General features: G+C 36.1%; 3 protein-coding genes across 3 annotated transcripts; all 3 read right to left on the bottom strand.

The window, feature by feature from the left end:
* Positions 1 to 89: 89 nt before the first annotated feature.
* On the bottom strand, positions 90 to 938 carry LOC144840826 (armadillo-like helical domain-containing protein 2). Its single transcript, XM_078696867.1, has 2 exons — positions 698 to 938; positions 90 to 553 (listed from the first exon to the last, which is right to left on the bottom strand). The coding sequence occupies exons 1-2, from the start codon at positions 903 to 905 to the stop codon at positions 147 to 149; spliced, it is 615 nt and encodes a 204-aa protein (XP_078552993.1). The 5' UTR covers positions 906 to 938; the 3' UTR covers positions 90 to 146.
* Positions 939 to 4,260: 3,322 nt separating this feature from the next.
* On the bottom strand, positions 4,261 to 8,937 carry LOC144841336 (uncharacterized). Its single transcript, XM_078697636.1, has 2 exons — positions 8,870 to 8,937; positions 4,261 to 4,942 (listed from the first exon to the last, which is right to left on the bottom strand). The coding sequence occupies exons 1-2, from the start codon at positions 8,934 to 8,936 to the stop codon at positions 4,452 to 4,454; spliced, it is 558 nt and encodes a 185-aa protein (XP_078553762.1). The 5' UTR covers position 8,937; the 3' UTR covers positions 4,261 to 4,451.
* Positions 8,938 to 11,087: 2,150 nt separating this feature from the next.
* LOC144840554 (uncharacterized) lies at positions 11,088 to 13,801 on the bottom strand. The gene is made up of 2 exons (XM_078696403.1): positions 13,440 to 13,801; positions 11,088 to 11,862 (listed from the first exon to the last, which is right to left on the bottom strand). Exons 1-2 carry the CDS (start codon positions 13,507 to 13,509, stop codon positions 11,495 to 11,497), a joined length of 438 nt encoding a protein of 145 aa, XP_078552529.1. The 5' UTR covers positions 13,510 to 13,801; the 3' UTR covers positions 11,088 to 11,494.
* Positions 13,802 to 13,884: the final 83 nt, after the last annotated feature.

Below are 13,884 nucleotides of genomic sequence, written 5' to 3'. Positions count from 1 at the left end.
CACCTACTTATCCAATGTTCACACCACTATCTTTCTTTGTGGGAAGCTCTGGGCTACTGTACAAGTTTTTCTATTTTCCATTTATAAAATGTTGCAATGTTTCTACTTATTTTGTCGAAACTTCGACTTAGTAACAAGTTTTAAGATTACTGATCAGTTTCATCTTTGTAACCAAGCAATATCAAGAGAATCGTGGCGTAGTTACATTCCCAACCATTCCAAGAAAGACCCACCGTTTTCCTCAGTAGCTTAGGGAGATCTGGAACACCAGATAGCGCCCTAAGAATCGCTAAATTATTCACACTACTCGTCACTAAGGTATAAATGCACCATCTGGTCATCCGTGGGTCGGTTGTCGATTCTAGGTTCTCTGTGATGGAACTAATCCCGCCGTTTCTCACGAAGCTGTCGATATTGTCCCTATGACCCTTGCAGATCTCGCTGATACTTCGCACAGCTTGTATGCGTAGAGCTCGTGGGTTCTCAATGTTGTTCAGTATTTCGAGAACGAGATGAATGGATTTTCCGGCACTCTTCGATGCTTCAGGTCCTCCTGTAGAATTAAAATATTGCATTATTCCTATGAAAACCGTTGTGTCGTCTAGAACTAGGCCTAGTATTTGTTGTCACAAAGTTTGAATGAATATTTGAACCCCTTGGTTAGTTTCCTTTGAGAATATTTTGTAGGCTGGCCTACCTGTGTATGCTAAGTGTCCAATTTTTTTCAACGCTTCAATTTTTGTTTCAACGTCAACTCTATCTGAAAGAATCTGAGCGTTCATTAATATACCACGTTTGTACAAGTTGGTTTCATTGTCCCATGTGTTGCCTTGCTCGGCGTGCGAAGCTAAATGCTGCCATGTTTTCTCTACACTTTGAACAACTTTTTTCATGGAATTAAACATTTTTAATGAAGTGTATTAGATAGACAATAAGAAAAATGTAATGGTCCAAAAGACTCCGCGTGGAATAAACTCCTTTTAAATTGCGCGCGAAAATTCTTTGACGTTAATTTAAATTAAAGCGCGTGTGGATAAATTAATACGCGCTCTCTACAAAGACTGCCAAAGATAATATAGCGCCGCTATACCATCTTTGGTTATGCCTCCTTCCTTTAACAAAATATCTAATTTTGATTATAAAATGTGGTCTCTATTTAAAGTAGTGTACTATACTAATGTTGAATGTGTTAATTGTCTTTCCAATTCTGCAGCTAACGAGTACATTCCCGGCCGACAATTGACATCACAAGAACGTTTAACTAATCAGTTGAAATGATCAATTAAATATAGCCTTTTAAATTGTGTTCTTTATATTATTCCGCTAATCTACAATTTTGTTTTAAATCTGCGTTATTTGTGATAAATGTAGCCCATGGAAGTATACCTTCATGTGTAGCCTATACATTTTTAAATTGTAGGTCTATTCATTCATTAAATCCTGCTTTTTGCCTGTCCGTCATAGAGGGCCTTATGCGCGTTTAAATTCAAGTATAATACTATAATATTTACACACCATGTACCGAGGTCTTATATAGATTCAAGACGAAAGATATTAAGCCTTCAGAATAATTACTTTCTATCTCTGTACCAAAGAGGAATATCTACGTCACATCCGGTTGATTAGGATTTGAAATAAATGTCATGTTAGCTACAGTGCTTGTCTAGTTCGTGTCGTTGTCCAATCCATCAATTTGTCTTGTTGTAAACCATTGATCTATGTTTCTCTTATCACTGTCACGAAACGTATCCATACAATGAAATAATGTGATGCGATACTGTTGTAGATTTTTGTGCATCTATTTCTGTTGTAGTGACTTTGCTTACTTGCCTATCGTTGAAGCATTGTACTTATATTATATAAGTCTTATGTAGATTGTTTCGATATATCTAACAAAATTATGTTAATGTGTTGGGAGAGTTGTAGATTTTTGTGCATCTATTTCTGTTGTAGTGACTTTGCTTACTTGCCTATCGTTGAAGCATTGTACTTATATTATATAAGTCTTATGTAGATTGTTTCGATATATCTAACAAAATTATGTTAATGTGTTGGGAGAGTTGTATCTAACAACGTTTTTAAACTGTAGGCCTATATATAACGATCGTAGAATCAGTTTCTTGTTGGCTGCTTATAGTACTGAGTATTATGCACATAGTCTTCTTGAACAAATCGTGTTATACATAACCATTATGTTAATGTTTTTATGTAGCGACCCTTGATTCTTGTATAGGAATATTTTTCAGTACTGAGTCAAATGGTTAAAGCAGCGTTTAACTGGAGTTTTAGCATCTGACCATGCTGGTATAATAGAATTTCATTTTAAAAAAACGTCCATAACAGAGAAACACAATTAAATGTAGTAACCCCTATTAACGGGACACCCACGTGACAAAAAATGTCTCTTGAAAAAGAGGTGTCCCCTATAGTTTTAAATATATCGCTCTCGCTCGTTTCACAGGAAAATTTCCCCGACAAGGGGTGTCCCAAAGAAGGGAAAGGGGGGGGGGGGGGGGGGGTGTGTTTGGTGTGTACGTCTCATGCGTATTACGCCGTTACTGATGTGCCTAACATTTTCAATTAGATTTTTGTAGAAAGTTTATTGTGTATTGCAGCATTATATAGGCCTACCGTATATTATTATTAAATACTAATTTGTGTCGCTCTGTATACAATAATGCTGGTGATTAGAAATAATGGAATATACATACATTACGATGACAACAAAGACCACCGGAATTATAGTGCAAAAAAAGGAAATCAATGACATTATGTTACAATAATACCGTAGCTTATGCCAGGCATATTTCAATTCAATTAATTTATTTACCAATGACAAAATGGACTGTACAACAGCCTACGCCAGTTATCTATAATGGAGAGTAGGCGATTGCTAAGAGCGATTCCCGTACTGTTGTGTATCTGCAGTGGATTTGTGAAAGGTTAGCGACCAGCAGTCTAAAATCCCAAACCCACGACTGCGGGTTCAGCGTACTGATGATGATTTTATTTTGAACGACTAAATAAAAACAAATAAAAACAAAGTCCGTTAAAATTGACGTATAAAAACAATTTAATTTTGTTCGCAGAAATTCCAAACCCAAAGCTCTGTCTACACTATCAAACTAGTTTGACAAAAAAAGTGTGATGTGCCCAAATATGGTAGTGATATAAAATAATCATGTCCATATTATGGGCACATCACATTTTTTTGTCACATACAGTTTGATAATGTAGACAGAGCTTTAGGCTAGCTATATACACATCGTCGTACGACACACAGCAAGAACGTTTTTAAGTCGACGGACGGCCGTGGAAGTCCTCTTATTCTTTCACTCAGAACCATTGTATATCCCGTATATTTGATTATTGGCTTAAATTTGCATATAATAACCACAATAAACACAGAAAGTATGTACCCCGGATGCATTATTTTTTCCTATTAGGTTAAGGCAGAATATGAATAATTCACGACCCTCATTATTTTCTATGAATAAACAAATATATAGCGACCCCTTAATGTTATAATGTGAGTCATGAATTATTCATGACTTCTGCCTTAACATCATAGGAGAAAAAATAACACACCCCGCAAGGGTGCGGGCTATTACATTTAGTATTTTCAGTGACAGCAACATACAGCAAGCATTGATCACCTACACCATTGTTATACTCACCTTAGGCCTAATAGCAGTAGACACAATAACTGTAACAAATATTCATGATCGATTTATGTTATTTTGTGACGGATACAAGGTGTACTAAATGTTGTATTTCCAAGTGTTAAAATCGATAATAATATATTCTTTACGTGAAAGAAGTATACAGAATACAGATTATAATGTTTAGAATGTACCGTTATTACTATTATTATTACTTTCATATCTTGAGATATCATGTTGCATAATGATTATCAGTTGGGTGATAAGAGTTTTTTCGTAATAGCTCAGTAAAATAATGTCGTTCGTATTCGTTTATTGTTGTTCCATCCAGTGGCGTAACGCAGATGCCTGAGGCCCCTGGTGTAGGAACCCTTTGTGGCCCTCCAATGCTGTAGACCTCGGGCGTTTTGAGCTTTTTCGACATATTTGAATGCCTGATTTTTCCTCTTGGCACTGCTCAGGGGCTCCCCATAAACTCTGGGGCCCTGGGTTTAGCCAGTGAGCGCTCATCATAGCTGTTACGCAACTGGTTACAACAAACAACATTAAATAATGCATTTGTTCAATTCAGAACGTCACTGTTTCAATGTGACTGTCTTGTTTCTCCCTTTCTTCTCCCTTAGTTATTCCTGACATTTTTGTTATAAAGTCGTCGCATTGGTATAGCACAATTCGTACATGATGATAGCACATCGAGGAGTATTTCCAATGTTTTTACACAAAGCCTAATTGTTTTAATAATGTAGCAGCTAGTGACACGTGCGCCAGAATGAAGCATGATTTGAGTCTTTACTTATAAATAGCTCCACACGAGGGACACCTCTGTTTCGACATCATGAGGCAACATATCAACCCCATAGGAAAAAAGAAAACCGCACAGCAAATTCCAAGAACCGAATATGACACTTTTAAGTCAGTTCTACAAGTTGGACAGACGCTGTCCAGGGCTACCCACTCGTTCTGCTGCTTTTGCATTTTGATTGTATGTTGATCCGAACCTGGCGGACCATGCGTGTAAGCTACTACAGCAGTTTTTGTTGCCATATTCATCGGTTGATTTGCTTGAAGAAGGCCAGATGATGAATATGGAGCAATCTGCTGGAATTGGTCAGTGTGGTACTGACCACCGGTGTGTGGTGGTGGTGGGTACACAGGCTGGTTTGCCAGGTATTGACCAGTGTTTGGTTGGTAAATCGGTGGTTGGCAAATCTGTTGGTTCGTCTGGGGCGGGTAATAGCCCGTCTGATGTGATTGCTGCCACAGCGGAGGATATGACGGATCTGTAAATCAAAAACGAAAAAGAAGTTTAAATTTAAATTCGTTCAAAACTAGATATTTACTATTTGATTTAGTCAACAACAGCAATGTGCGATGAGTTCACAGAATATGGAACAGTTTACGGTGATTAACGTCACTTTGGTAAATGTATGCTGCCTGCCTCAATATTTCAGCGTTGTGCATTTACATTTTTTTTTCAAAGCTGAGTATACCGAATAAAGAATGGCATTCTGAGCGATTCCATAAGTGGCACTGCGCACAGTGTCTCTTCGTACCTTTATAAAAAGTACGATGTAAAACTCTGTCTACACTATCAAACTAAAAAACAAGGCCATATTATACAATATGGCTGCTGTCGCATGCTCAAATTTGAGTTAGTGTTTACCAACCGACCGACATAGTGAGCTGTAGAGTCGCGTTTACACGCGACTAAAACACACAAAAAGTGTGCAGTGATGTGCTCAAATATGGTAGTGATGCCCAAATATGGTAGTGATATGATATCTTCATGTCCATATATGGGCACATATATTTTTGTCTAACTAGTTTTATAGTGTAGACAGAGCTTTAAGCACATACCAAATATTGCTTGATTAACTTATTGCAAAAGATCGCGTTATAAATTGATATATACTATTGCATTTCAGTGCACTACCCCTGAGGAGCATCGAATGATGACGTAGCACTGATACCTAATGAGCTGTTCATCGAAGCTGTCAAGCAATAGAAATAAATCGCGATTGCTATATATTAATTTTCACATTTATTTCAAAACCGTTTCACATATAACCTTTTACGTTCATTTGAGACTATTATAATTTCACACACCTTTAATCAAATTTGTTTTCACTTTTAATCGTTAGTCGCATAATTTTCAAATTACAATTCCCGATAATTTATCTCGCAATAGATTTGCCCTACGTACGAACACGTACGTGCCTTTTAAGCTCTGTCTATACTATCACATTTTGTGTGACAAAAAAAATGTGATGTGTCCATATATGGACACGAGGATGTCATATCACATAATTGGGCATATCGCTACAATATTTGGGCACATCACACTTTTTTGTCACATACACTTTGATAGTGTAGACAGAGCTTTAAGTATGCAGCAAGCATTGCATGTTAGCCTATTATGCATCTTTTTCAGTACGCTTTTGCCATAACAAGTTTACATACTCGGCTTTTATGCTCGTTTTATTTATTAATCTTTATTATTATACTTTGTTTCTTTGTTTATCGTATGAATACCCACACAAATTTCGGTCCTTGCGCACTATCTACCAAAATATGATTGCCTGATCATCAATAATACGTATTCGATCGTATATATGGCTGTTATTATTGTAACTCTCCATGGAACGATAAACAACGACTCTTCTGGCCAGAGCAAACTTCAAATAAATTATTATAATATACAGTATTCTACAACTAGTTCGTTTTGAACTATTCTCGCTGTAATTCACGAGATTCACATTGTTGTTGTTTTACCGTTGCTGAAACGGTTAAACGAAATGTAGCGGCTATACCATGGAAATAAAGTATGCTTATTACCTTTCTCCGTGGCTAAACCATGGTATGGCTAAACCGACTATGTTATACCAGGGAGTTGTAATAGTAATTACAACTCCCTGGTTAGGAACCTCCAATGGTGGTTAATACGGTTTGCGATTTAGTTTATCTAGTTTTACTGATGTAACTCTATCGAACGACCTGATCACCCTTCATAAACAATCATCAGCTGCACTCCCCCCTAGGATCAATAGCATAAAAGATATAGAAACGATTCGGAGAATAGCAGAAAACATACAGGACTGGAGGAAAGCAATCCGAGATATAAGCAAAGCAGCCGAGGCGGGAAAGTCATCAGACTATCTGGATGTTTCAGATTTAACTGGTTTCTCGCTTGTAGGTTAGTAATTGGTCACTCGGTTGGTTAGTAAATGGTTAGTTAATTGTTTTGCTTTCTAGGCAGTTGATTGGTTGTTTGCATGAATCGGTTACCCAATCGGTTGGCTGGATGTGGTTAACTGATTTGGTTGGTAAAGTTTAGATTGACTGATATTATGTTGGAAGTTTGGTTTGAAATCGTTCTTTGTAAAGCGATATAAATGATCAAAACGAAAAACATACAAACAACCAATTACCGTTAAATATAAGTATCGTATCATGAAATAGCTTGATTACCATAACAATTATTTTATGTAATTTTTAGCAATTATTATTGATAATCCAATCATAGTCATGAATTGTAATCTTCTCAGAAAATGCAAATTTGACTTATTGAGATTATACAGCTATCTGCTGATAGCCTGGAGAATTCTGCTTAATATCCTTGACGACTTCAGATTTGCGATCGCAGAGTATGACAATGTGTTAATAACATGTCAAATGAGAGACAGACAGACATACAGACCATCAGGCTAAATATGTTTGAATAACAATATTCAATTAAACTATATTCTCATTTTCGATGTTTATCTTATAATTATCAATAAGCCTACGATATTAATGTTTACAATAATACGAATGATTAAAAAAAAATCAATTATCTTTTGTCAATGATAATAGGACTAACTATTTTTAGTATTTGGATTTTTCTACAAAATAATCTTTATTGAATAATTTTCAATTAAAACTCATTTTCGATGTTTGTCTTATAATGACAATAAGCCTACGATTTTAATGGTTACAATATTACGAACAGTGATTTAAAAAAAAATCAATTATCTTCTGTCAGTGATAATAACTATTTTTAGTATTTGGATTTTTCTACAAAATAATCTTAATTACAGAAAGACAAACCGACGACAAACACCGAAACATTTTGCTTAAAAATATATTATTATTATTACAATTTCATTTTACAGTAGTACATATATATGTAATTATAAATAGTTATACATGTCAAGTCTAATTAGAAGTGTCCACTTAAGAGACTGTTAAATGGTTGGCATTAATCGTCACTTAACGCATACACAAGTCTTACATTTTTGTATCGAAAGTACAAATAGAAATATGAAAATACATTTCATCTCTGTGCGTAGAAAAATATGAATAAATTCATGTATCAGATTTATTGCGATATTTATGATATTAAAAAATGATTTAACTAAAAGGTTTAAACGCCTCCTACTCCACGTCGTCGTCAATAGTGACGGTGATAAAAATATCTTATAAGAAACTGGAAAAATTAAGCTCCTTGTAGCTAGCTCGCGTAAAACGTTTTTTTTATTTTTTTTTAAATTAGCCAATTTAGATACTGTATCGGTCATGAATATTGATGCGTACATTTTATCATCCTAAAATATTAATAAATTCATGTATACCAGTTAGACCTATTTATTGCAACATTTATAATGTTAATGATTTACTAAATGTTTAAGCGCCTACATGCCTACTAGTACTACCGTACTTCTACGACGTGTTATCAGTTGATGAGTAGATTGTAGAGAAAAAAGAGTAGTCCTATAGCTCAATCTTCTTTTTTTTTAATGAGCCAATTTAGGTATCGGTGAAAAATATTGGGAACAACTTGCATGCATTTTATATATACTTGTATACTACAAAATAATTTACTAATGTTTTAAGCGCCTAGGCCTACTACATACCGTACCCCTACGTGTGATCAGCACAGTAGATTATAGAGGCAACAGATATTAGCTCAAACTGTTTTTTTTAATGAGCCAATTTAGGTATCGGTGAAGAATATTTTAGTATATACTTTGTATATGATACAAAATATAAAAACTATATTTTTGGATGATTGTTGAATAATATACGGAGTGTTGATGTATTTTAACTATATTATTTTTATCAATATTTGAGTTGCATTTCCACACTAATAACTCACCCACGTTACAAAGAAATAATGACCATCTTTTATTTTTAGCATTCCCCAAGGAAATTGTAAATTTATTTCTTACCTGAGTTCGCCAAACCGGCTTCAAGTAATGGATAAGACGCCTGTTGTGCCGCCGACTGATTTGTCATTTTTATGATACTCCGTTTTAGTTTCCGTACGATGAGAGAAAACACAATAAATCCTTTTAATTCGTCAGGCCACGATATAATTTCTACTTCTTTTTGATTTGTTTGTATTATTACTACAGTGATATTTTCTATCTGGTAGAACGAATTGCTGCTATTGATATTCAATAATCATTTGCGATATACGTAATGCGTGGTTGTAATTAACAGTTTAGTGTCCAATCTCGCGAAAGTGATGTGCGCCCTCTCTTTGAGGTTTTATCAGGTTACATGCAGTCTCCTGTCAGCATGGATAAAATATAGTTATACTAACTATTTTAAATCAATTCAATCAATTCAAAATTCTTTAATCATCCCACACAGGGCAATTCAAATAAAAAGGTTTGGATTAAAATGATCTTACAAAATATACAAAATATCACAATACACAGTACAATATAACAAGAGTCAAAGTTAAAGAATTTATGATGGCCACTGGCAAAAACGAATTCCCTTCCGGTTTGTTCTACATGCCGGGCATCGAAACCGACGCCCATGAGCTCGAAATCACTGAACAAGGCATGGTTAATATTTTTTAGAATAGCTCTACTTTTTTCTAGAGTTTGCATGTCACAGAAATAAGATAAGCTACGAAGTTGAAAATCTATTAATTTAGAACTTAAGTACAGTTTCTCTCTTTGAACCTTAAGACTAAAAAACCAGCATATAAAGGAAAAAGTTAAAACGTTCTCAATAAAGGAATTATAAAAAACCCTAAGAATTACTTTATCGACATTAAAATGGTTCAGCTTCCTTAACAGATAAAGTCTCTGGTGTCATTTCTTTACTATTTTTTCTTTACTGATTTACAGTGGACTCATATTTTAGTATTAAGGACATTTTCCTGTAGGCCTAAAACAAACGTGGAGAAAATACGACAAAAACTGTTTTCAGTACTTTTATCAGCATCAGTGATAAATAAAAGCTTGGGAATGCAATGCAATCAGGACGTCGTAAGCGCAACGTAAGTGGATTTGACCAATCACATGCAATGGGTTATTCGAATTGTCGCTTGCCAATGGTCACCTCGCTTGCGTTACGTCTTTGTGTTGCGTAAGTTTCACTACAAAAAATACATTTAGGGACGGGGTTGGAAGGGTTACGTTGAGCGATTTTACACCCACCCGACATAATAGGGGTTGGGGGAAAACATCTCGCTCCTCTGGCCTTATTCTACCGCGTCCACTATCGTAAAGATAGTGGGTCACAATGAAACTAAGAATAATTCTGTACCGTCCAGAAACTTCAATATATCGATGAACTCGAGTTTAGCTGGATATGTAAGATGACGTCAACAGACTACCGTCTGACACTCCGATTCAGCACTGAGACGTCACACACACTTTAATCGTGGTTCCCACTAGGACGCATCGCAGCGACGTATTGATGCAAAGTTCTGTATTGCGTGATCGTGCGGTAAGCGTGGTTCCCACTAGACGACTAAACGAGTTGACCAATGACAAGCCACTGTTCGAATAATCCATCGCTTGTGATTGGTCAAATCACTTACGTTGTTTACGTCTTTGCGTTGCGTCGCTAGTAGGAACCAAGCTTAAAGCGTGGTTCCCACTAGAACGCAACGCAGCGACGTATCGACGCAAAGTGCGTAATCGCAAGTGGGAACCGACGACGCAATAGTGCTGGAAACATCGCAGATTTGATTTCACGCAGGCGGGGCAAACACAATTATTGGAAGGGAATTTTCTCACGTTGCCACTAGAGACGCAACACAAGGATGTAACGCAACGTAAGTGAGTTGACCAATTGCAAGCAATAGATTATTCGAACTGTCGCTTGTGAGTGGTCAACACGCTTGCGTTGCGTTGCGTCCTAGTGGGAACCAAGCCGCAACAGTGCTGCAAGAGAGTAGATAACCAACTTAACCGGCTAACTAAGCATGACCGTTTGTTTTGGGGCGATTCATTTTCGAGACTCATTTTCAGACACTTGAGAGTGCGGAGGTGGCCAACTCAAGCATTCGAGAGACTCACGTGACTTTTGGATGGCTTACACTCACCTGGCATTCATTGAGGATGACTATTTTTGCTTTTTGCGGGGCCGGTTTTAAATAAGACTGACAATAAAGTATGGCAGTACAGGGTATCGACAATCTGGTTCAGAGACGTACATAAACTTTATTCCAAAATAGTTACATTTACAAACAATTTAAACTAATATTAAAATTCATAAGTTGATTGAGCATCATAATATATTATAGATGAGCATAATGATTTGCATTGATTCTGTACTACGATGCAGACAGGGTAGGAACAAAGTCCTCCACATACACAGTTAACTAATGCCTCATAAGTCTATTTGAACAGCTACTTTTTCTGATACCGTAATCATTATTTGTAAATTCTTACATAAAATACACTCGTTCTTTTCAATTATTAATTGCTTTTTTAGATGCTAAACAAATTGGTGTTTGGTTTATTTTTAAGCTGCTTTGTTTTCTTTATTTATACGTGATGACAAAATTTCGGTTTTCTTCCGATGATTTGGCTTGTGGTGGTGGTGCTTTACTGGTATATAGCACCACAAGATGGACAGTGCCTATTCCTCATCATTAAACAACACAGCAAACCGAGAGGGAAAAAGAAAATAGCACAACAGATGCCAAGTGGGGTAAACGACTCCTGTAGAATGCCGATGTGACACCGTGGACAAGTCGTACCAACGACTACCACTTGACTTGTGGTAGCGCCTTGTTGTACAGTGACGGTTTGGTGTACTGCTCCTGAAGGACCAGATGAGTAGACAGTTGTTCTGGTGTTTGGTGGTGGATAGGCTGCCATCGGCTGGTTTGCTTGTGGAGGGTATGGAGAATATCCAACCGGCTGCGCAGGGTATCCTGTCGGCTGTGGTGGATACACTGGATCACCAGTAGCTATAAAATACAAATTCAATTAAATTTATTTCCACAATACACAATAACATACAGGATAATAAATACAATGAAGTAATCATGTGGGGGGTCATATAAGTCAGGAAGACTTTAAGTTTGACCCACCCCAACATATAACATTAAATAAGAATACAAAAAAGAAAAAAAACACGGGACCAACGGCTTTACATCCCATCCGAAGGACGAGGCAATGAGAGTAAAGCATCTTGCCTAAGGATGCAATTAGTATGGTACCTCGAACCCATGCCTATCACATGCTAGTCCGATATTACCATTGCACCATCACTCTCCATCATATTCATATTGAGCAAAGGTTAATTCATATTGTTAAATTAATCATGTAACGATGTTTGTATTTTGGATGACGGATATTGATTATGATTTCCCTTCGGTTATTACTTCCCCTTTGGCCTATTAAAATTCATGATCTCTATGTCGACATTAACATGAGACCTAATGTTCAGATAGACCATGAACAAAATATAGTACTTCTTTTATCCATGGATAGACTGGTATTTATTCGATAAAGCCTGGACCCGTATTCATTTGTGTTTGGTAGAGTAGAACTTAATTACAAACTTTCATAAAATAAAATAATTATTAGACTTTTATGTGGTTTCGATCAATTAAAATTAGCATTGTTTCTCAATATGTCGATATACTGTAATGAACTGTATGTAATCTGAGCAAAGAGGCGAATTGACCAAGCATTCTGGAAAATAAATCTAACGGTGGATAGAACCCATCGAAACCGTTTCGAATGCCGTTTCAATCCATTAATTATATTTATGTATATGATTACTATACCTAATAGGCCTACTGTATAACAATTACGTTTTATTCAGCACTGCTCAGACTGGTATTATAAACATTTTTTATCGACTTATTACTGTATTGATTTCGACAAAGGGCTTGATCCTAATAATGGTTATTTATTTGTTCTTTATTGTTGCATTTTATTTTGTTAGCTTTTCGGTTATTTCAACTGTTATTGTTTAACTATTGTTATTGTATTACCATTAATGAATTTGGCTAAGACATAAAATAGTCATACATCCAACAACACACTCTTTTCTCGATCACCCACTGACAATGGTATTCCCTAACAATGCGCGTCCCCTGTTTTAATTAATGGTCTTTTCGTCTATTTATTTATTTATTCTTTTTACGGTATCTTAATTAATGTAACTAGTTTTTAGTGGGCCTCTCCTATCACAAGCCCCTTGGGGTTTCTTGGAGGTCCCTTTCATCGGTAAAAAAATATGTTTTACTCCTTGCTTGTTTTTTGTTTGTTTGTGAGATGAATAAAGATATTTATGTTACTGGGAATTTTAGATATCATCATCTTGTTTAAAGTCTTAATGAAATTATAGGCACCAATTGGCACTTTTATACGACAATTTGCAACACCATCATGTCCAATACTTGAAGCGATTTTAAAAGCAAATCTGCCACGGGCCTCGAAACCCCAGTCTCTCTGCCTGATGAGTAATTAATCAACGCGCCATCTTCTCTCTGAAATGATGGCAATCAAGAAAGAAATTGAATTGTCTTCTTACCTGATTTTGTCCATCCTGCTTCGGGTGGTGAGTACGGTGGCGGCTGTGTGTTTCCTGTAGGGTCTGCCATAACGACTGTTCAAAATATTAGCCCAAAAATGATATAAAAAATGACTTAGTCTGGGATACAATAAGTTGGTTTATCGTCACAAAATTTTAGATCCAATTTTTGTATTCAATATACAGTAATAATGTTGCTACGTAATGTAAACCCGTGATTGGACCTTGTACCGGGTGTGTAATCTCGCTGTCGAGAACAATTAAGACCGTGTCATCCTTTCACAATTTAATAAATAACTTATTAACGTTCATCAGCCTTTTAACTGTGATCGTCCGATGACATTTAGACTACAATCGCCAACTTGTTTGATTACGTAGAATGTTTATGTAATAGGCGGTAGTAGTATATAGGTGAATTGCCTATTATAAATCATTCAATTAGAGT

Source organism: Antedon bifida, chromosome 4 (genome assembly GCF_963402885.1).
Source record: "Antedon bifida chromosome 4, ecAntBifi1.1, whole genome shotgun sequence".
Classification (NCBI taxonomy): Eukaryota; Metazoa; Echinodermata; class Crinoidea; order Comatulida; family Antedonidae; genus Antedon; species Antedon bifida.
This window is presented reverse-complemented; position numbering and strand designations above follow the sequence as displayed.